The 24,562-nt window shown below is 35.9% G+C and overlaps 2 protein-coding genes across 5 annotated transcripts in view; one reads left to right on the forward strand and one right to left on the reverse strand.

Annotated features, from left to right (window-relative positions):
• The window catches only part of PARPBP (PARP1 binding protein), a 52,720-nt gene extending 52,264 nt beyond the window's left edge, over positions 1–456 (reverse strand). For 2 of the 4 annotated variants that reach the window (XM_072038560.1, XM_072038552.1), the window contains exon 1: positions 316–456. The gene's annotated coding sequence lies outside the window, so the exon portion shown is untranslated. Of the gene's footprint in view, positions 1–231 lie in introns of all 4 variants that reach the window. The other 2 variants (XM_072038562.1, XM_072038556.1) reach the window with 2 other exon arrangements.
• NUP37 (nucleoporin 37) lies at positions 362–24,140 on the forward strand. Its single transcript, XM_027449369.3, has 10 exons — positions 362–502; positions 1,705–1,924; positions 3,540–3,664; positions 4,672–4,744; positions 10,849–10,943; positions 19,325–19,415; positions 20,690–20,871; positions 21,362–21,412; positions 21,740–21,833; positions 22,637–24,140. The coding sequence occupies exons 2-10, from the start codon at positions 1,769–1,771 to the stop codon at positions 22,748–22,750; spliced, it is 981 nt and encodes a 326-aa protein (XP_027305170.1). The 5' UTR covers positions 362–502; positions 1,705–1,768; the 3' UTR covers positions 22,751–24,140.
• Positions 24,141–24,562: the final 422 nt, after the last annotated feature.

Below are 24,562 nucleotides of genomic sequence, written 5' to 3' on the forward strand. Positions count from 1 at the left end.
AACCAGGAGTCATAGCAAACAAAACCGTTGGATAGGTACAAATCAGCCCAGGCCAGGCATAACAAACTCTTGATAAGGGGTTTCTGCCCCCTCACCCTCCTCAGTGAGGGAGGCTTCTGAGGAACAATACAAGCCACTGGGAGCCAGCACCCACCCTAACAACCCCAAAATAGCCCGCAGGACAAGCCCTGAACCTTATACCCGGTATTGCCACAACCGCCAGGGACCCACCCCAAACTCCGAGGGTCCCCCGCACTCAGCTCCCCGGGCACAACGCGAGGCCCCAGCGGGCTGAAGCTGCCCCCGCTCACCCACCTCCAGCCCTCAGGGGGCCGGGGCTGCCAGCATAGGCTCCGGTGCGAGGCGGCTGTCGGCCCTTTCCGCCGATTTTAATTTAAATCCTGCGCTGCCGCCCAATTAGCGAGCGCTGCCCCGGAAGCATAGGAGGTGGCCCGGGGCTGGGAGGCGCTGCCGGGAGCCGCGGCCGTGCAGGGCCGGAGAGGTGCGTGGAGAGGGCAGGGGGGAGCCGCAGAGGGCTCGGGGCTTCCCCCCAGACCCGAGCAGGAACGGGGGTTGGGCCCTTGCTGGGGCTGCACGGTGTGGGGTGGGCTCCTTTGGGGCAGCCGCTGGGCCCCCAAGGGGAAGGGAGGGAGCGAGAAGGTGAAGGATGTGAGGAGGGGGCTGAGCCGCACCGCCCGGTTGTCCCCATGGTGCTGCCCCAAGGCATGGGGTCTGCCCTGGTGGGGAGCCTTCGAGGTGGCTAGGAGTTGTGTTTGGCCTTAGGAGCGTGGCGATGCGAGTTATGTGGCTAAGATACTTCTGTCAACGTGGTGGTTTGTTGTGTTGGTTAATAAGTACACGCTACAAACGTGGGGAGCCTCTTTGAGTCCCCGGTGATATCCCCATCAAACTGTGGTGGCTCCCAGGCATGATGTTCAGCCACGGTGCTGAGCCCTTCAGGTCATTAACGCAACAAAATATGATGAGGGTCTGAAGTTTAAAGCTATCTTTCCATGCTGCACGTGCAGAAAATTGTCATTTCTCAAAAGGTGTGCACTGATGTCAAATCTGGGATGATCCCAAAATCAGTTGTGTATCTCAGCCTCCTATGTGCAAGCACAGGAGTCTGATTTTCTTGAAAAGTGCTTGAATAGAGTAAAGCATTAATGTTTAGGTATACTTTTGATCCAGTTGAAAATTAACTTTTTCTGTGCAAGTTCAGAGGCATAGAGGCAGTGTCTGCAGTTGGGTTGGCTTATGGCATGAAACAAGTATTCTGCAGAATTGTGTTTGCATTTAGAGTTTGGTGGGTTTAATTCTGCTTTTAGTTAGATACCTATTGTCCTTTAAAGAGGTACACCAGGGAAGAGAATTTGATGGTAGTAATACATAATTTGTTGTCATTTGGTTGAAATTCTTAAAATTATGTGTGTGACTTTTCTGGTACATAGAGTTACTTAATCCCATGTCTTGATAGGTTGCCATCAGTAGCACAAAATCTGCAGTTGTTACTGATGTTTGTAGCTTAGTTAGTTAATCTCTTGATTGTTGGAATTACATGTTAAATCTGTATATAATGAGCTTAAATTGACCTTTTGTGTCCATAAATATGGTGTTACAAGAAATCTTGATTTGTTGCGCCACAAATACTTTTTTTTCTTTATGCAAATACATAATGCATGCTTTTTAATACTTTCCATATAGGAACATTGACCTTCATCCTGAAGAAGACATCGCTTCCACGATACTTTGACATAGTCCCCTGAAAATGAAGCAAGATTCTACTAGAAATGCTGCTTACACTGTGGACTGTGAAGATTATGTGCATGTGATAAAATTCAATCCATTTGATAGTGGAGATGCATGTTCCCTCATTGCGTATGGTGGCAATAACTATGTAGTTGTAGGGACATGTAGATTTCAGGTTAGTTTGTGTTTATTGCTTTCATTAGTTGCTTCATGAAACTGACAGCATGTCTTCTGACAAAGACTAAAGTCACTTTCCTGCTTCTTTCCTTCCCCATTTTGCCAGAAAGTGTTTTACTCCTTTATTACATTGATGACTTCGGGACATTTGGTCTTAAAGAGAAAAAAGTGTATACATAAATACATATTGGTATTAGCATCCTGCTGGTGTAAAGTTCTGTTTGAGTAGACTGCAATGAAAACAGGAGTGCTCTATTGGAAGAGTAATCCCAGTTCAGTATTTCTTGCAAATGTTTGTGACTACTACCTGGGAACTTAAGCAGGTAGCTTTAGAAATATGTAACTTAACATTTGCTGTATGGTGTTTTATTTTTTTAAGGCTTTCAGGTAGCTATCAAAGCAGCAAAGATTTCAAATACCCGGAATAGAAAGGAATAATTAAAATTTCCAAAGTAAGCTTAGAGACATTTCTTTCAAGGAAGGACAGTGGCAAATAATTACTTAATATACATCTGCTTTCTAGGTGTTTTTTTTTTTTTTTTTACATCTCTCTCACAGACTATTAGAAACAGTAAAATATGGTTTTTTTACCTTGACATTATTTCCAGTCATCATATCATGAAAGTTTTTGAAAAGTAAAATAGCATACTGTATATTTTTATACGTAATACTATTTTTTTTTTAACGAGGCATGTTTTGTTTTTTGTTTTTTGTTTTTTTTTTCCCCTGGATGCTTGAAAATCAATAGTAGAACACTCTTATCTTTGGAATCTATTTTTATTTTTTTTTTCTTGAGCTCACTTCTCTGTTACATGGTACTGTTTTTATACTTTACTATCTAATATAGAAAACAGTATAACTGGTCTTTATTATTCCCCAAAGTCTTACTGTTGGAAATTTTCTGAAAATCACCTAGGGCCTTCCTAGCTTCTACATTATGCAGAGTGTATACAGAGGGATTTTTTTCCTTAAAACAGAATTGTGCAATAGAGAACATTTTGTCAAAATAGCCTTCAGTTATTTTGAGGTACTATGCTGGATCTTTTGAGAACTTTTTGGAGATCAGTCGATAAGTCCACAATCCCAGCAATTGTTTCATCTTTGCCACCATCCAGTTCCCTCACCATTGGGAAGAATAGCCAAGGTAGTAATTTTTGTCATGTTAAATGATGAAGGGTACCTTTCTACCTGCTGCTGTTCTTCCAGAACAACCAGGTTCTAGCATTTTTCCATAAAATAAAAACAACTGGGAGAGAAGATGGCCTACATGGCCTCCTTGCTTTTGTTCCCATTATTTTGCATTTCAGTGTGTGTTTATCATGCTGTTGTCAGTGGTTCTGGTTGTATCTATGCCGTTATTGCTTGTGCAAAGAATGGGCTCAGCAGGTTTGTCTCGCAAGTCTTCTTTTTGTGCAATGTAGTTTTGGTTTTGTGCTATGTTGACTTTGGTTTGAAACTGCAATCATTTAATGGATTTTTAATTACTTACATATTTCAAGTAAATACTTTCTTTATTGCAGCAGATACATCTAACTTTCAACTTCATATTAATCTGACTTGTTAGAAGTCATCAACCTGTTATTCTGAATTAGCTAACTACAGTATTTCTGTAGGAAGAGGATGCAGAAGTGGAAGGCATGCAATATAAGACACTACGAACGTTTCATCATGGAATCAGAGTTGATGCCATAGCATGGAGTCCAGAAACTAGACTTGATGCTTTACCTCCCCAGATAAGGTATTTTGAATAAATTACTATAATGAATCCTTGTCTCATATCTGTTTTCTCTAAGTCCTTAATATTGAACTAACTTTAATGCTTACAGCTGAAATATAACTGTGAAGAAATTGCTGTTGGAAGTCTGTGAACACCATTGGAACAACAGTTTCATTCTTAATCATCCTTATATATTTTTTTTCTGCTTCTTGCTTCTCTTTCCTCCCCACAGTGGATTCACAATAGATACTAGATTTTTTAATTTTAGTCAGCCTGCAATCTTAGTTAGTCTTTTTGTTGTATGTATCTGTATAATGTGTATGTATCATTTTAAGAATGATACTAGTATCATGGCCTGCTTTGTAAAATTACACGTGATGTTCTCCATAGTATGGGCTAGATTAGGAGTAAGTCGGATGCTATTTGTGAGACCTGTCAAGCTGCAAGTCTAGAAAAATGGTCAATTATTAAATATGCACTTAACATGAATTCAGATGTTCTCAATTGCTTGTAAGCCTCTTCAAAACTATACTGTTTGCTTACTGCTACATATTTTTACAGTCTTTTCTTTAAAATAAGTTGGAGACTGGTTAATAAATTAATCCCTAGGTAATTTTAAACACTGATGATGAGGGTTCTGTTTTTTCTATCAGCCACTTCCTCCAAGGTAAATTCTGTGGCAGTTATGAGAGATTTCAGGTAATTCATAGTTGATTCAGATTTAGCTTTATAAAATGTTTTGTATTACTTTCCATTAAAAAGTGTTCTTGGCACTTGATACACCATATTTTAGAGGCAAGCTCCAATTATAGCTCAGAATGCTTGATGCCAAAGCAGAAAAATTAGAATATACGTTTGATTGAAAATCTAAATTTCCTTTTGCATGTCATTTTGCAGGTTTAAAATGGGGTGAAACTCTTGGTTGATCTGGTTTTGTTTGTTGTTTTATTTGTTTATTTAAAAAAAAAAAAAGTCAGCCATTACAGTGCTATCTGACAGAAGGGCTTTTCTTTTTCTGTTGAGTGTAGGTTTTGTACAGCAGCTTCTGATAGGAAGTTAAGGCTATTTACTTCAGACCTGCAGGACAAGAATGAATATAAGGTAAGGGTAACTGAGCTGATTTTGAATATTTCTTTAGTCTCTAGTGGAGTCTAATCTTTCACTGACCTTGTGCCTCACTTTTCTTAATGTACAGTATGATGTAGAACACTAAACTCTGGCAGACCCATCATCTCTAGCAAGGATCAGTGTATTGAATATACCTTTCTATCTTTAAAGTGGGCATAACTAATTATCAGCTATATTATATTTTGATTTAAAAGTATTTATGTAACAGCCAAATTGACAAAAAGTAAGTAGAGGTTTATTTGTGGTCTAAAACATGGTCTAAAAATATTCCACAGGTGAATTTGAAGTACTGTGTTGGAAAAGGTTCCTTTACATAGAGACCTGTAAAATATTATGTGGTATTGTTTATTAGACTTGTCTATATGGAGAGCAAATTTAATTATCTGTCTCTTTCCTTGGGGAACAGGAAAGTTGCAATGAAACCATTTCATACAGTAGAAGATTTAAAGAAAGAATACTGTATTTTTTACGTAACTGCAGACAGTTATATAAAACATGGCCATGGGCCAGCACTTGTTTATGTCTAAAATAAAAAGAAAGGGAATGACTCCTTCAAATACATTTTCACTTCCTGTTCTTTCAGTGTAGTGTTCTTTCACCAGTGATGTAAGAGGTGTCGGGTCTGAGATTTCTTTTGTTTGTAAGGCATTCTTGTTCTTTGTAACTCCTATGTCACTTGGGTATGTACATATTCTTCAAAATTTTGCCTTTGAAACAATACCCCAGTCCAAATATTAATATTAATTAGATGTTAGTTTGAATTTGTTTTGTTGAGGTTTCAGACAAGAACAAACAAAGCTAATCAGTGCTGAAAAATCAGGGGTGAGGGTTCCTTCTTTAGTGCTTTGGAATATGATAATGCCTCTGAGAGTTGTGTATTCAATATGAAGGGGAAAAGAACTGACTTTCCTTTGTGGTTTGGCAGTATGTATTAGTAAGACAATATTTGTCATACAGAAAGTAAATTAATTGCAGATGTCACTCTTGGTCAAATAATAATGTAGTGAAATAAAGCTATATATAAGTAAAAATGGACATTACTAAAAAATAAAAAGTATTTCAGTTTCAGAAAAGATGTTCTATGTTACTTCATGCATGCACCTTCCCATTTTTTCCTTCCTTCGTGCTTGGTCCATCACCTTGTATAGCCTTGTCAGCCAGGAAGTAGGATAACTGACACGGTTGCAAACAGCTTGGCCGGCACTTCTAGCAAAATATTTCTAGAAATTGTTAACGTTTGCTTGTAAGTTTATGTGTGTCACTCCTTACCAAAGTTACCATTTTATATAATATCTGCCAGTTTTGTGATATTGTAGACAAGCAGCTTTGATGGTGTGAGTTAATCTTTCAACTTTTTTAGCAGAATATAAAGTTACTTTACTCATTACGTATGTCTGTTTTAATTTGAGAAATTTATAGAATTGTCTGTAAACACGCGGAAGAAAGAGAATAGGTAGACTCATTAATAACAGTATAGACAATTGAATGGTTAATTAGTGGAAATAATCAAACACATAGAAGAACCTGGTACTAGAGGCTCTAAATTCAGCTGTCTAGTCTCTCTCTCTCTCTTTTTTTTTTTTTTTTTTGGATTAACAATGGGCCTGATGGACTGTCTGCTAAAATCAGTGACAAGTCTCTTAATTTCAGCATGGGTCAAGGCATGAATAAGTATTTTTTTCCTTGTGTAATGAATATGAAATCTTTAATTACTGGGTGTTAACGACCAACAAATTTTTGTGTTTTTGCCAAAAATTGTGAAAAAGTGACAGCTGTGGTAGTTCATAGCCTTCATACCTCTTTTTGTCTCCTGTCTCTTATCATCTGGTCTTTAGCAGAAGGTGTTCTTTTATACATTCCGAAGCAGCCTTCATGTCTATACTAGTTTTCAGACTGTTGCACATTGATTGAGGGCTCCTTCTAGACTAACGCTAGGAATTCTCAATGGGATGTGTTGTTTTCCTCAATAGGAACCCATTGCTTCCAGTTAAATAAATACATATGATAAATATTCAGCCTTACAACTTCACACAAAAGCATTTTTGATAACTTATGAACTTAAACTTTTTTTAAAATAGAAGTTTAAATAAGCAAGTTTATTCTAATGAAGAATTATATTAAGCTGTTTATTGCTGAATTATAATAAGATTACAAAAAAAAACACACTTAAAATAATCATTTTGAATATACCTGATGAGACAGTTATTTTGTAGTTTACTGTCAATGCATGATCAATATTAAAACCAGAGAAGCAAAGGAGGCAATGCAGTAGCACAGTCTGTGCTACTATTCTATTCTATTCTGAAAAGCTGTTTTTTCAAAATAGAATTTCTGTGATGTGTTACTGTTTTTCCCAGGTCTAATAAGATTTTTTTTCTGGTATGTGACCAACACAAATGAAACTTTAAAACATGTATTTCTAATTTAGCAGAATATATTACACAGTAGCTTTGTCTGGGTGCCTACAAATAAATTTAAAATGCCACACTTATATTTCTATTAAGATAGCAATTATTTTTCATACAAAAAGATTCTTTGAGGAACTGATTCTTCTACCCTTAGGACTTCGTTCTAACACAACCTGCGCTGACCTGCAGTTACAAGCTTCTACTGCAAAAGTATGTCAATTACGTAACACATCTGAAAAAAAATTTATGATAAGTCTTGACTGTAATGATCACAGAAGATGTATTAATACAGGAGGTGTTACGACTACGTGGCCAGATGAAGCTACAATAGTTGGTTTATTTTTGATGCAACAGAATACTAAAGACCATTCGGGGCTTATGCTATGCAAATGAGAAGTTTGGGCTTCAGTTTAGCAATGAAGTTATTAGCTCTGTTTTTTGCCAATTTCACCACTTGAACTTAGTCTAAGAACTTCATCAAGGGTATACTGAGACTGAGGAAGAAGTAAAAATTCCTGTTTTTACTGGATCGGGCTTGGTCTAATGCTTAAAATGATCAGAAAACAGCTTAAAATGTGGATTATTTCCTAATAGTGAGAATCTCATTAGTGAAAAGGAATAGTGTGCTTATATTGGGGGATTGGACTAGATGATCTTCCAAGGTCCCTTCCCGTCCCTAACATTATGTGATTCTTTGATTGGTAAAAATGTCTTTAAGAGCACGTTCCAGGCTTTTGTTTGTTTGTTTTGTTTTTGTTTGTTTTTTGCTTTTGTGTGTGTGTTTTTGTTGTTGCTTTGACAAAAATTGGAGAAAATACTTTCTCCAAGTAGTCATCATAATTTCTTATACTTGGATGATCATTGAGCTATATACTTCTTGTGATTGGAAAAAAAATAACACCTAACTCTCATCTAAAGTATTTGGAAATCTCAGAGGTTCACAAATATTCTATGAGCTATGCCGAGTTAATTGTAAACAGTTTGATAGAATGGTTTCTTAGTATTAGTCAATCAAAACCTCAGAAAAACTATTTCATGAACCTAAGGTTGAATACATAATGAACACATGGAAGACTTTGATCCATTGTACAGTGCACACTTTACACATGAGGTTTTCAAGGGAGGTACAAAATGTGCAAAAAAGCTGAGGGAAGTATGTCATTACAGTCAAAATGTAATCTCTGAACATTTTGTCTTTTATATTAAACAATTAGTATGTGTTGCTTCTGGAGGGATAGACAGAGTAATTTTACTCTGATTTCCCAGTGGAAAAACTGTCTTGATGTAATTATCAACAAGGAACTTCAAGTATACTGAGTTTTCCATTACTTTGTCAACACAACTAACCCAAAATTTATGGGCTGGATCAAGCCCAGAACAACAAACAAAAGGTAAAGTACGGTTGATGGATCTTCGTGAAGTCTTTTCTTGTTCTGAGGTTTTCATTTGGAAATGAATTGTGGCTTTCTTCTCCTGCTTCAAATTTTGTTTAATAAAAAGCATATTTCATGAAAACTGTGTATGTAAAATGAGGCAGGATATTTGAATTCTGAATGCTGAAAATTTTCAAAAGACTTGCATTTCTGTCTAAATAGTTTAGCATCATCTTAGGATGTATTAGTTCTAGTAAAATCCACAAGGTTTTATTGAAATTATGGGCTGTTGGGGGGAAAAAAAAATAAGTTGGCTGCTGAAAATGGTTCTGTATTGAACATTCATAACTTTTTAGAGAGGCAGCTTCATTATTGTGTATGGTTTACAGTTTTATTTTTTTCCTTTTTGATCAGTTGCATAGCTCGTTCTGAGGAACAAACACAGAGAACAGTATTTTGTTCTTTCAGAAAGCTGAGAAGTGATTGTTTTCATTCAACCTGGTTTTTCCTTGCCATCTCTTCATGTCATGCCATTATCCAGTGGATATTTTCGTGTCCTTTTTATAATACTTTGGGCAAAACAATAGCAGCTATGCCTAGTGACTTACTCAGTGAGAGTAAAGAGGATGAAACAGTAATAGATCCAACATCTGCATATGGACTTCAAATAATTGACTTCAAATTTTAAGTGATTTAAGTAATTACAATTGATTTTTTTTGGCATAAAAACCATAGTGAGAGAAAACACACATGAATCCTCAGATGGAACAAACTCTGATACTTACTAGCTACAGATTTTCTAATGAGATCAGAGATGATGTACTCATACCTAACAACCATGTGAATGAATTTGAATCATAGCATCATAGAATGGCCTGGATTGAAAAGGACCTTAAAGATCATCTAGTTTCAAACCCCCTGCTCTGGGCAGGGTTGAAAAAGTATTTCAGCAGGGTTGAAAGTACTTCAGACTCAGCCTAAATGAGATGAGTTTTGCCTGCTTGCTTAATGCTGAATCTGTATTTGAACTTTAATTTAGATGTTTGAAGATATTGTAAAGCTTAAAAGATTACTGATATCTGTAGATAAGTACAAAACACTTAACAGATTCGAGAAGAAAATGGTGTTGTGATTTTATGGCTAAGACAGCTGAAAAGCCTTCTGAATATGTAAAAAATATCCTTTTAACTTTTACTAAAAACTGATTCTGCTTCTCATTCAGAGAAGCTATGTTACTAAGTTGGATTTCATTATAGATAAATTATTCTCAGTACTTTGAAATAAAAATGTCATGATTAATAAATTTTAGCTGAGGACAATTACATAGTAATAGTTTCCTTTGAAATGACTTCATGCTTTCTGATACAACTGTGAATGTTTGCTTTTGACTGCTAGTTCATATGTACATTCACACCATGGGTAATTATGTCCTATTATTTGAAAATGGATGATCTATTACTTTCACAGTAACAGTGTGCACTATACCCAATTTTCCTTACTCTTCAGTACGAGAGTATATAAAGCAAAGAGCATAAAGTACTATGTCAGTTTCTCTCAAATGTTTAACAGAAACTGTGATTAATGGCTGTGATATTGTGTGGCCTGCTTGTTTTTCATGTGCTGTTTTTCCTCACTTTCAGTTTTCATGAAGCCTTCAGCATGCATTGTTACTTGTTTCATTGAGACTTTTTTCACTTTTTATTCTAAAGGTAGCCTTTTGGTTCTTTGCCATCTCTGGTGGATATCTGCTCTTAAGGAATTTATATATTGACTGCTTGGGAAAGGGAATATACTGGACAAGTGATTGGCTTATTGCTCCTTCAGGAAAAAAACTCTCTTGCTGCTTGCAGGAATTCCTATTAAAAACTCTTGTTTAGAGATAAGAGTTACTTATGAATAATTGGAGTTCTTTAAAATCTATAAATTATGTGTACATTCACTTCCTGCTGATTTTCCTCTTTCTTTCTGAGATTTATTGTCTTCTACCTCCAAAATTCAGTGGTTGAAAAAGAATAAGAAGTTCTGGTCTGATCCACTTACCAGAGCATCAAGCTGACCTCTGTGGTAACGACAAGGAGCAGTGGGGTTCTGTTCACCTACAGTGTAAATATACACAAGCATTAGAGGTTTTAAATATCTCCAGTTTTACTAATGAATATTTTTCCCTTCGATGTAGAAATGATAACTTTATTTTACACTCAAATCTTTCATTGACTGGATCTGTTGAATATATTGTTGACTAATGGTGGAAAAGTCTGCTCAAAGTTAAAAATATTTCTTTTTTTCTGGTTGACAGATGTTTGATGGCCACTCAGATTACATTAATGATCTGGTGTTTTCTCCCAAAGAAGGTCAAGAAGTTGCAAGTGTAAGTGATGATCACACTTGCAGGTATGCATTTTGCTCAAAATATCATTGAAATAATAGTTTGGCTTTTTCTGTGTGTGTATATGCTTCCTTACTTATTTTTAGTAGGTCTTCATTTTGAAAGGGAAGATCAGTCATGTGAACTGGGTTGTGGGGGGTTGTGTTTTGCTTTTTTTTTTTTGGTGTGTGTTTTTCTTGTTGTTTGTGGGGTTGTTTTTTTTGTTGTTTTGTTTTGTTTTGTTTTTCAAAGATACCTGGTTTTGAACTTCCTAGATGAATGAGAAGAAAAATGTTCTGCCTTGGTATTATGGAGAAGATTATTCTGGGAGTTATTGAAAAACACATGAAAGATGGCGCAGTTATTGGTGATGGCCAGCACAAGTTGATGAGGGAGAATGTTCTGTTCAGCGAACTGAATTTCCTATTGTGACAAGGTCGCTCATCTAGCTGACCAAGGAAAGCCAGTAGATGTGATATTTTCGTATTTGAGCAAAGTTTTCACTAATGTTTCTTCCAGTATCCTTCTGAACAAAATGCCCAGCATACAGCTAGACAAAACCATAATGCAATGGGTGAACAGTTGGCTGAGTGTCCTGCTAAAAGGGTTAAAGTAAATGGGGTTACATCAGGCTGGATGCCAGTCACTAGTGGGGTTCCACAAAGCTTCAGTCAAGGGCCAGTTCTCTTCAATGTTTTTATAAATGATCTGGATGCAAGACTCAAATGCGAACTAAGTTTGTAAGTGATACTAAATAAGGAGAAGCTCTTGACTCTGTCGAGGGTAAAGAGGCCTTGCAAAGAGATCTTGTCAAACTGGAGGTCTGAGCAATCACCAACAATATGAAGTTTACAAGAGCAAGTGCCGGATTCTGCACCTGGGAAGGGACAACCTTGGATGTATGTACAGACTGGGGGATGAAAGGCTGAAGGGCAGCTCTTCAGAAAGGAATTTGGTAAATGGCAGGGAGGGCCAAGCACATCCTGAGGTGCATCAGGCACAGCACTGCTAGCTAGTCAAAGGAAGTGATTGTGCTGCTCTACTCTGTACTGATGCAGCATCATGTTCAGTATACTGTGTGCAATTTTGGACACCATAGTATAAGAGTCATACAACTGTTAGAGAGTATCCAAAGGAAGGCTACAAAGACGGTGAAGGGTCCAGAGGGCAAGACAGGAGGAATGGCTGAGGTCCCTTGATTTGCCCAGCCCAGAGCAGAGCAGGCTGAGGGGAGGCCTCATGGCGGCCTGCAGCTCCCTCATGAGGGGAGCGGAGGGGCAGGCGCTGAGCTCTGCTCTCTGGGGACAGCGACAGGACCTGAGGGAACGGCATGGAGCTGGGACAGGGGAGGGTCAGGCTGGGGGTTAGGGAAAGGTTCTGCATCCAGAGGGTGGTCGGGCACTGGGACAGGCTCCTCGAGGCAGTGGTCATGGCACCAAGCTTGCTGGAGTTCAAGTGTTTGGATAATGCTCTCAGACACATGGTCTGATTTTTACATAGTTCTTTGTGGAGCCAGGAATTAGATTCGATGATCCTTGTGGGTGTCTTCCAACTCAAGATATTCTATGATTATGTACACTGTCAATTTCCCCAGGTGGGATAGAAATAAAAAAAAAAAAATCTCCAAGAATAGGAGACATAAGACATGATGTACAGCTCTGAGCTGTACAGACTCTGTCCATCCATTCTATCTTCAAATGAGTCAAGTTTAAAACCAGTATACTCATGTGAAATTGTTTGCTTACCTGAACTTATTAGCCTTACTGGTAGATGCAATTATATAGACTAAGGACAGTATCATACTGACACAGTGAATTACATATTTGCTCTTTGAAGTTATGACCATATTGATTGCTATATACATGACCATTTAATGTTCAGGGGAAGAAAAAAAGTGCTATAAGAACAAAGGAAAAGATCTTGTGTTTGAAGCAATCTGTTACCTGGTAAGAGAGAAAGAAATAGCTGTTAGGATGATTATTCTGTGTATGAGATTTTGTAAAGGGCAGAACATCAACTGGTGTAAATCAGTCTAGTAGCATTAGTAGAGCTACTCTGTCTTATGTGAATTGAAAATCTAAAAGGCCTGTGATTTTTCAAAACCCCTAGGGAACTCAAAAATAGTACTTTAACCAGCAGGCAGATTTTCCACAGCTGCCCTGTCTCTATTTCCAACAAAATCATTAGGAATGAGTAGTAAAAATGTGTATGACTTATTCCTAGCTTGTTCCAATTTATTCTCTATTCTTGATTTTTTTTATTAGATCTAAACTAATGTTGGGTTTATTCAGCAAAGAGGTATTTGAATATTTGGCATGTTTTGTTTATTTTTTGAAATGCTCAGTGTTTCTGAGATAAGAGGACTGTTTTAAAACCAATAGTCTGATACTAAAGGAGAAGGAAATACAAATGATTTAATTAGTGTATGCTATCAGGAGTTAATAACTGAAGGACAGTTATGCAGTAAACCATAAAATCTATGGTTCAAAGCCACGTGAAGTAAGCAGGATTTTTTTTGGCTACTTGAGTTCTTATTTTTTCCATTTATGCATGTGGAGCATGAAAACTTTTTTTTACTGAACTTAAAGGTTAAACTTTCAAAAGTAATGGAAAATGCATTCCCTCAGACTTACCAAAATCATTCCTTACTTGCTGTGTAATTTGCTTCAGCAGTAATGTAAGAAGAGGAATAATTTTTCTGTCTGTACTCAGTTTCTACTCAGAAATTTTTCTCAGGATACATCATCTGTTAATACCTTTGGAATGAAGTAGTAGAACAATTAGCACAAGAACAAGGAGTTTCAAATGTGTCAGAGTTGTTCTGTTAGAGTTCCACCTCTGTGTCTTGATATAATTAACACTGTGCCTCAGTATGTATATCATACAGAGCGACAAACAAGTTCTTCCCTCCTCTTCACTCAGGGGTAAGTTTAGCAGAGATACATAAGGAACACAAGTTTTCAATTTTCATGCATTAAACAATCTTGCCACAAACTGCTGCAACAGTTACATCTCATGGCTGGCTTTGGTCTTTTGTTGTTGTTGTTGGAAGACAGTGTTAAGTCAGATACCAGTTGAGAAGAGGCTGTGGTGATGCCTTCAGCATTCTTACCTTTAAATAGTTAGTTCAGGAGTTCTTGTTGCTTTTACACGTAGCTTTCTTGGTCTTGTTGGTCTCACAAGACCAGCTGCAAAGTAGAACTGATTATTTAAGACTGTTTAAAAATACTCGAGCATCAAAATAATTGCAGTTGTCTTCTGTGCCATGTAGTCGTAAATTGAAGGGCATTCATTGACAAGAGGTGTTGGTTTATAAATCTGATGTACACTTGAAAATTATCATGATTCTCTGCACTGACAATCTCAAAACTAATATAACCTTAGAAAGTATCTTTTTTTTTTTTTTTAATAATACACCTTTGCAATATTCATAAACCCCACCATGTTACAGTTATTCACAACTGTATATATATACAAGATCAAAATTCCCACAGCTGTAAAAATTACAAAATAAATAAATAAATAAAAGATTAGCTAGTTGCAAAAAAGCTGATTGAAAAATTCAAACCCTGTGTTCTGTGTATTGTGCGTTACCTTCCCAAGGATGGCTAGATTCCAAGATGGATGAAGCAGTTCACAAACCTATGGTTTACTTATGTCTTTGGCAGGCTATTGCAAATTTCAAATTTTGTTTATTCTATATTTTAAAGTATAATATGGAGTAAACTAATGAAGAACTTGCGGGACATTTTCCTGTATTTCACTTTTTTAAGCATTTCATAATTGTTTTACTCTTCCGTTAAGAACAGAAAAAAATATAGTTTTTAAATTTGATAGCAAAATTATAAAGAAAATGGTTAAAAATGCTGGTAGAGGAAATAGCTAAAATAGCTACTGTTAAATTATTAATTGCAGTAAAGAAAAATGTGAATCAGTTTTATCGATGAGTCATATGTGTTAATGTGGAGCACAGTTAAAGTAAAATATAAATAAAGAATCATAGAACAGCTCGGATTGGAAGGGAACACCAGCTAACTCCAACATTTCTTCCATGGGCAAGGAAGCCACCCCACCATATCAGGTTGCCAAGGGCCTCATTCAACCTGGCCATGAACAACTGCAGGGATGGGGCATCCACAGCTTCTCTGGACAGCCTTTTCCAGTGCCTCACCACCCCCTGAGTGAAGAATTGTCTGACTGAGCAAAAAATTGCTCTCCATCTTTTTTATACGCCCCCTTTAAGTATTGAAAAATTGCAGTGAGGTCACCCCCAGAGCTTTTTCAGCCTGTCTTTGTAGGAGAGGCACTCTAGCCCTCTGATCAACTTCATGGCCCTCCTATGGACCTATTCACACAGACCCACACCCTTCTTGTGCTGGGGGCTCCAAACTTGGACACAGTGCTCCAAGTAGCATCTCTCAAGGGCAGAGTAGAGGGGGACAATCACCTCCCTCAGCCTGCTTTGATACAGCCCAGGATACGGTTGGCCTTCTGGGCTGCAAGCACGTGCTGCTGGCTCATGTTGAGCTTTTCATCCACTCCCAGGTCCTTCTCTGCAGGGTTGCTCTCAGTGAGTTCTTCTCCCAGTCTGTACTTATGTCTGGGATTCCCCTGACCCAGGTGCAGCACCTTGCACTTGGACTTAGGTTCACATGGGCCCACTTTGCAAGCTTGTTCAGGTATCCAGGCTTGTCAGTCACTGTCAAGTCCAGTTTTTGTTGCACATACCACAAATATCAGTCCATCAGGAGGTTAGTTTTAGTCTCTATACAGAGATTCCTGGGGAAAGGTTTAATATCACTGGAAAATAAATATAACTAAAGTCACAAAATTTATTATATTGTTTGTAGTTTAGTTGTTTAGTTTTGTTTCATTTTTCTACCTATAGCGTGTTTGTTTACATGGTACTCTTATGTCTTAGTTATTTTGCATAGGTATTTCACTAGACAGTAGACAAGAAAAGTCAGTGATAAATTATTTATTTTTTGTTGGTTTTATTGGTTGATTGGTGTTTTTTCTTTATTTTTTTTTTTAATGTTTTCAGTGCTTGTTGCATTTGTGTCTTACTTTGTTAGACCAATTCAGTCTCTGGCCATATTGTAAAGTTGCCTTTCTCACTTATTCCTGCCTTAAATTTATATTTCATTTGTGTCTTCCCATTTTGTGCTGTCAACCATAGATTTTTTTAATAAAGTATTTTATTCCATGTTCTATGTTCATCAGTTTGTTGTGATAGAATTCCACAGTATTTCTTCATACAAGAAATATGATAGCAAAATAGTTATCCTTTTTGAGCTATGCTGATAGTGTTTATCAAACTAGCTGTGCATTATAATTGATGAAAATAATTGGGAGTCTTGAATTATTTTTAGGAGTCTAGCTTGTGGCTTTGCATGTTTTTTGTATGCATCCCTGTGTGTCCCCCCAAAGTCTTACATGATACTTCTTATACCTCGCAGTCAAAACCAAAATATTAACCATCAATTTTGGTTATACTTTTGGTTATACAATTGCAATGCAAGTATGTCTGCTGGAGATACAAAGAAACTTTAAGGATATTTAAGTCAAATTTTTAAAAGAAAAGGAAAGAAACAAACAAACAAAAAAAAAAAAAACTTGTTGGTCATTTATAAGAGTAGGTCAGACAGTTCAAGGATAGCCAATCCTGCTTTGTGGTGAGGTATTAGATGGTATTAGATGTCACAGAAAGATACTAGATGTTCTGTGCCCCAAGCCCACTCACAAAGACTGCTGGAAACCTTATGTTAAAATAATTTATTTTTTTTTTACTTCCATTGTCTGAAGATTTTAGAAATGCCTTAAAGTTACAATATGGTTTTGTTCTTATACTATTCTTTTTGATGACTTTTATTCATTTATAATTTGGTTTTGCTCTCTAGCTAGAATTATTCATTATTCAGAAAGTTAGAATGTACAATAAGGGTAATCTCTATTGCCACAAAACAGGTTTTCAGATGTTCCAATGAATACTTTGGCAATTTTAATAAAAGTCCATTTTGTAAAATTGCTGCACATACGCCGCATGTCATCATCCACATTCATGTATACTACATAAAATATAGTTGTTCCAACATAGTTTGAATAGCTCCATGCTTTGAGATAACTGCAGTTGTCATTTGTTCATTTAATCACAGCATGTGAGTGATAAGAGGAATATACTAATATTTCAAGAGTTCTCTTGAATGACATTTGTAGCTATCTCTAACTTTGTATTAGCTTAAATAGTGTGATCATTGCAGTATATGATTCTCAATTCTTAGTTATGTAAAAATAAATTAATTTACTGAGCAGATTATATGTAATTTTGAGGCTTTCCATTATTCCAACTTTGGCCTTCATTTCAACTGGGGTTATTCAAACTTATATCCTTTAAATTTATTTCGGAATCTTTTTATAACTGTTGGAAAAAAATAATAATAATACCATAAGCTCAGTAAGTCTGTTCAACAATAGTTGATGGAGGGAGGAGGGTTGATAGAGGGTGATGCAATGCAGAGTTACAAAAAAATAAGAATGTTTGGATAAAAGTAGACACTAGTTTGAGTATAAAAACATGGTAATATTAGTGAAGTTTCATGGGGTTTGAATGGGAACCAAGATGCTAGGTCTTTATAGATTGATTTATGTGATAGGAATGTGGAGAGAACAGGAGGCTTTTTTAGCATCTGTAGCTGATTTGGTTATGATTACTGAGTAACTGAAACTCAGTTTGGCTAAAACTTGTGTCTGCACATTTGTAACTTGTGCTAGTCAAAAAGAAATATTACAAAGAGTTAATTTCCATAATCACAAATACATTTCCATAACAACATGTTCTTGATGCATTCAGTCAAGGATCTATTTTGATATGTATTGTCAGTTTCTTTCCAAAACTAAATGATAACCATGTTTGTTATCAATAGAGAAAGAAGGAAATATATGAGGGGCATTTATCCTTTTTTTTTTTTTTTTTTTTTTTAATTTCTTTCTTTCTATAGTGTTTGTTACTAGCGATCCCAACATCCTGACAATATAAGAGATACTAGTTTGGCATTTTATAAATAACATAGTTAGGGAAGTACAAAGCATAAATTTCTGTCTCAACACCTAATAATCTCACTCAGTTCAGGGAAGGAAACATGATGGCATGCTTCTTTGGCCAAAATGATTCACCGTCTTCTGTTATATCATAATTTTCTCCCTGCACAGTAAATACAAATGGAAAGTGTTGATTTGACTTGGACAAATCTACAAGGCAAAATTTCTGGCAATAGAAGAAAGTATTGTATGTTTCTAAATTACCTAATCAAGTAGATATTTCATTTTTTAAACAGTTGTCAGGTTTTTGTTTTGACTTTATTTTAATAAGGACGCTGATCCTTCAAGATTGGAGACTGTGTTTTCTGCAGGGAAAACAAATATTTGATCTGTTGTGGTTTGGCATAAGAAAATAACATTGTTCATTAAATATATTTACTTTGTTCCCATATATTTTGTCTAGACTTATGATGTATTATTTAAGAATTTTTTGAAATCTTTTAAATATAAAGCTCTCAGCACCCTGGTGAGATATAAACTAAAAAAGTCTGGAGGAAGTCAGCAAAAATCCCCTAGAAAAAAAAAAAACAATAATAGTTATATAGCCACTCATCTAAAGACTGAGCAGAACACTACACTTGAAAATTTGGCTGATTCTAAGGTTTTGTATGTCAGTAAGGAAGGATGTATGTATATATATTTGTGTATTAAAATGCATATAAATAGCACTCTAACTTGTGGTTAAAATTTATGTTCACAACTGTGATGTCCTTGTCCTACAACTGAGCTCTTGATTTTGTAGGAAATGAGGCAACTGAGCAGTGGCTATGAGGTAAAATAGTATCTGTATTGTTTTTGCTGCATTTTATAAGCTGGGTAGCTTCATGGCTCAGTAATGCTCACATGGAGTGCATCCAGAGAAAACTCACTCATCATATAACCTAGTTTTGGTGTTTCAGCATACACTTCCCTGTCAATCTATGTTGACCCAATACTGCAGTGTTGACTTATGAAAAAAGAGAGAAGGTATCATCTAGATTTCACATCTAGACAACTAAGCTTGTCAAATTGTTTGGATGTTGCCCTTTCAAATCAAGGGTGTACCTAGTTCATTTTTTAATTACTCTCTTCAGAACTGGCTTGCTTTTACTGACTTCCATGCACAAGTATTAAGCATCTGCAAATTTAATTCTAGGTGTTCCATTAGTCTGTTTTCTTCTTGAAGTGATAAAGCATGAACAGTGTTTCATTTGATCACTTCCTTTGTTGGATGTATTGAGGCACCAAATCTTAACTTATTTCAGTCAAATGGCAATACACAGCTAATTACTTGACCTTTTTTTCTTTTGTTTTCTTTTTCCTCTTCTAGAGTCTGGGATTTGGAAGGAAATGAGAAAGCCCATTTTGTTTTACGTTCTCCTGGAATGAGTGTGTGCTGGCATCCTGATGAGGCTTTTAAGGTTGTGCTTTACAGCTCTTCATCACTACCACCCTTAAAATAACAGGAGGATGTACTTCTCTAACTATGAATCTTTGATGCTATAGTAAGATTTAAGTTTGGAGAGCCTGTGGATATTGAAACTAGATATTGGAAAGATCTGCTAATGTGAAATCACTGTAAATAAATTCTCAATCAGATTCTTCTCTTTTTACTGTCAATCCCTTGCTCTTCCCATGAGAAATACTCCTTAGTGATTACATACGTCAGTCACTGTTGATTGCGTAATAACTTACAGTTACCAGAGGACAATTTGTATCAGTCATGATAGCAAGATTCACTGATAACACAGACTCCTGTAAAGCAAGCCAAGTATCTGTTTGAAGTTACCAAGAGAAAAATATTCAGCTTCATTAGCTGAATTACTCTAGTCCTTGCAATCTTGTATTTATTATTCCTGTTGTGCGAATCAATAACTGCCTTAAGTAGCTGCAAATAGCTGTTCAGGTTACCACAAAAACACACTGAACAACAGAAAAAAAGCAGTCAAATCAGGTATCAAAATATTTATTTAGCTATAGAGAGGAAGGCTTGGTGTTCTTCCTATAGTTTCCACCAGTATCTTAGGCCTTACTAAGAAGATTGTTGACTCCAGTGTCATCAAACTTGAATGTTTGCCACTATATTTGGTACGGGGCAGTTTAGTTCACACAACAAATTTACTAGATCAGCCCTAAGCTAATTAGGGCTCTGATAAGCACTAATTAGCCCTATTTTTCTGTGCAAAGATATTGAAATATTACACCAATCTTATATATTAGCTTGTTTTTAGTCTGACCCTTATCAAAGAGCAGGCAAAGGAGATTTTTTTATTATTATTATTATTTTTAGTAAATAAAATCCCCTTCAAAAAACTAATAAAACCTTACAGGCTGGTGGTTATTGAAAAGTTTATTGAAGTTCAAAATTCTTGGTGCACCATGTCTTCTAGTTTGCAACCGAGTGTGTTTCTGTGACAGCCATGTTTTCCCAAGCAGCTTTGGATGTTGGGGGACGGGAGTAGGTGGGGATGGGAGAGGAGGGGACAGAGTATTTTTAATGCTGCTTTGCCTTCCTTAACTGTTGTTCATGACTGTCTGAAAGGCATCCTCCTCATTCAGAATGCATTTTTTAATCATTTAATAAGGAAGCTCTTTTACGTTGCTTAACAAAAAACAAATATATTCTATTTTAACAGCAAAAGCTTAGATAAAATCTGATTCATTACAGGCTAAGTTCTATTAATTTCTCTTACAGCTGATGGTAGCGGAGAAAAATGGGACAATACGATTCTATGATCTAATTACACAGCAGGCCATCCTCTCCCTAGAATGTGAACAAACGCCACTGATGTCAGCAGACTGGTGTTTAAAGAATACTCTTAAAATTGGAGCAGTTGCGGGAAATGATTGGCTCATATGGGATATCACTTGCTCCAGGTATTTTTATGTACAGGACATGTATTTCTTCAGAATCTCCTTAAGCAGGCCACGAAGTAATGGGGCTACTTTGGTAAAATACCAGTTAAATGCTCAGTGTATTACACCTCCTTTTCAGTAAATAAATGAACATTCTTCAGCAGCTATGGAATCAGTACAGATCATTCTTTTTCATGCTTATTTCTATCAGTATTTATCTGTGAAAAATACTATGCTGTTTCTTTTGGTCCACTTCAGACAGCATCTCTACTGTTTACCTCTCATTGTAAGGTTTATGCATTTATTACAATCATAAATACCTCAGTAGAGTCACTACCTATTTCAGTTTTCTTCTTCCAAATTGAAATGTAAGCTGCAGGAAAGCTGTTTTTCCCTCAGCTTTTTCACAAACAGTAGACAATGTTTCCCCTTCATTGCTTAAAAGTATGGTTTGGATACTTAATGCATAGTTGTTTGCAGAACAGTTTTTTACATGGAATGTCTGTTTTAGTTATCCGCAGGATAAGAGACCTGTCCATGTTGATCGAGCCAGATTATTCAGGTATAAGTGCTATCTATATTTTGTTATCTCAGTTTTGTTTTTGATACAGTCTGTGTATATGCAAGCACTTACTTGGGAGTTTAGGGACAACTGTGTCTCTTCACTCACTTTTAGTGGGACCTGCTCCATAATCTTAGTGAAATTTATGAATGACCATTAAGTTTTTCTGTAACACAACATGCATACAGGGCTGTGGGCGGTGTATTTATTTCTTTGGTATCAGTGGACTATCTGATGGCTTCACACAGTTACTCACAAGGGAAAGAACTCCAGCGTGTGTGCACTTTTGTTAGGAATATTGTAAAGGTATGTTCCTTTAATTCATAGGTGGTCCCGTGTGAATGAAAACCTGTTTGCAACCACTGGATATCCAGGAAAGACAACTACTCAACTGCTTGTTCATCATTTAGGACATCCCCAGGTAAATTTTGAATTCAGCTTTCAGATGGAATTGCATCTGTCCTTTTCAAATCAAACTCATAAATAGTTAAAAGCTGTAGCTAAAAAGTAGCCCAAACCATCCAGTAATGCTGCTTTGTCATTTTTTTAATTATTTTTTTGTCTCATCCATTCTAAAAAAAATCCATTCTAAAAAAAACTCCCATACACTATTCAACCTGTTATTTAAAATGCAGTTTGATCTGTATGTTTTATTTTACTTTGTCTCATTCATACAAAGAGAAAAAAAAATTAGCTATTTATTTAATAAATTCTTTTTTATTTGTAATTCTAAGGATGCAAAAATCATCTGGTTGTGTATTTTTGAGGTTTGAATTAGTAATGATCATATGTTCAGAGACAGTGCAAGTAAAGCACAGGAAGTATTTTGGTTTTGCTGATGTTAGTGTACATTTGCAAAGTTTACAATAAAAATATTATTTGCAAACATAGTAGTTGTGAGTACACATAATGACAGGAAGTCATTACAACAATTTCTAGGTTTGAAAGCATGCATTAAAAATAATAATGTTAATAAAAATAATGAAAATAGGTAAATAGTTTGTTATCATGGAAGTTTTTGTTTCATCTTCCTTAAGTGTAGTAAGTAGCTACTGGAACTGGGTAGCAGATAATCAGATTTTTCAGTGTGATTTCTGTTGTATTTTCACTGTGTTTATTAAGGAGTATTAGATATGTGGGGATTTGCTCGTGTAACTTGGTCTATGTGGTATAATAATCACTCATGGTAAGTTGTATTGATATCAGTCTTGTTCTTTTTTTAAGCCCATTCTTACTGGTACTGCAGCTGTAGGATCTGGACTGACCTGGCACAGAACTCTTCCCTTATGCGCAGTTGGAGGAGACCATAAAATTTTCTTTTGGGTAACTGAAATGTAAAATAAGTATTTGCTTCCAATATTTGTACATTTGACACTTTGTTACTTACCTTAAAACATACACTTTTTAAATGTTGTATTTGGTGTGAATTTATTTTTTAAAAGTTTTTTAAAGAGATTTTGTATCTGACAGTCTCAGTTGTTTTCAGAGAGTACCTACAGCAAGAACAGCTGTCTTTGCCTTAACTTTCTGTACCATCACTGTTCTATAAGAAAGAGATACAATATGTAATATCTTAAAATGTTGTCTGTGCATGTGTTTGTTGAATAAAGTATTTCCACAAACTGGGAAGAAGCTAATGGTGTAATCATAATAACTTTAAGCAGTATTATTTCTATTAAGATAACATACGGTTTCAGTCCCAGTATACCAAACAGCTTGTGTGGTGTTATTTTTGTTTGTTTGTTTATTTGTTTTGTTCTTGTTGTTGTTTACAACCTTTTACAGGAAAATCTGAGTTTTAAAGTTCTGGTTATTTATTTTTTCCAAAAAGATATTCTACTGCTGCTCACGTTAAAATATAAAACGTATAAAGCTGTTCTGTAATATTTCTTCTCCTGGAAGTCACACTCCATTTTTCTGCATGTTCCTATACACATTTAAAATATGTTCCTACTTTGTAATGAGTTATCTCTTAAGGTTTTTAAGTCACCTTGGACTGTGGACTAATTAAAAAAAAATATTATTTTAACACAAAGTTTTTGAATATCAACAGACAAAAAAAATCAGGCTTAACTGTTGTTTATTTGTAGTTTTATTTGTTGTATTTGTAGTTTTTATTTGTTGTTTATTTGTTGTTTATCTGAGCTACCAGCAAACTAAAAGACATATTCCAATCTGTTATCATTATTGATTTATATTTATCAATGTAAATATTTTTTAGAAAAACTATTTAGTAATTGAATTGGTACAGTTAAAACCTGTAAGGTCTTTTTAACTTCAGGGTTGTCCTATGTAGTCTAAATTGAGTTACCCTCCTCTAAACAGGAGAGATTTGCTGTATGCTACCACCATTTGCTTCTGTGTGAACTTTCTTAATATTCAGTAAAGACTTGCCACAATACGAACAAAAAGCAGTAATTAGCCTAGACTGGGAACTTCCATTTGTTTAGATGGTAATGCCCCATCTCAATAAATCATGATATAATCAGGCAAATGCAACAATCTGAAAGACCTTGTTTCACTTTCTGCAGGGGGGTTCCCATCTCCTACAGCTTCATCTTCAGTTATCCTTACTAAGGAAACAAAACCTGCAATTCTCACTGAATTTACTTCTCCTAGTTTTGGAGGAAAGTAACTCCAAATCCCAAATATAAACAATTTCTATAGCTGGAAATGTGAGGAGTCTCTGGAGTTAATCTGATTGAACAATAAAAATTTTGCCATTCCACTTCTCTTTTCTGTATAATTCTTAAATGGGGAAATCTCAGATTGAATTTGTATTTTCATTAAGCTATGAAAAGAGACATGTTGAGCCTTTACTCTTCTAAGAATATTATAATGGATACAAATTGGAGAAGTATTTTAAATTGTAAAACCCCTTTCCTTTAACATGCCAAATACCATTGCTTTGGATCTTCTGCTGTGAGACTTGGGGAAAATCAGGTAAAGAGCGGTGCGGGTTTCAGCCAGGATAGGGTTCTTTTTCTTCACAGGGGCTGGTATGCGCATTTTGGAGGAAAGTAACTCCAAATCCCAAATATAAACAAATTCTAGAGATAAAAATGTGAGGAGTCCAAAGTCGTGAAATCTGAAAGACAGCTTACTTTGCTAGGCTTTCTATGAAAGAGGTCATTCTTAATGCAATATTAG

Source organism: Anas platyrhynchos, chromosome 1, assembly GCF_047663525.1.
Source record: "Anas platyrhynchos isolate ZD024472 breed Pekin duck chromosome 1, IASCAAS_PekinDuck_T2T, whole genome shotgun sequence".
NCBI classification, from domain to species: domain Eukaryota; kingdom Metazoa; phylum Chordata; class Aves; order Anseriformes; family Anatidae; genus Anas; species Anas platyrhynchos.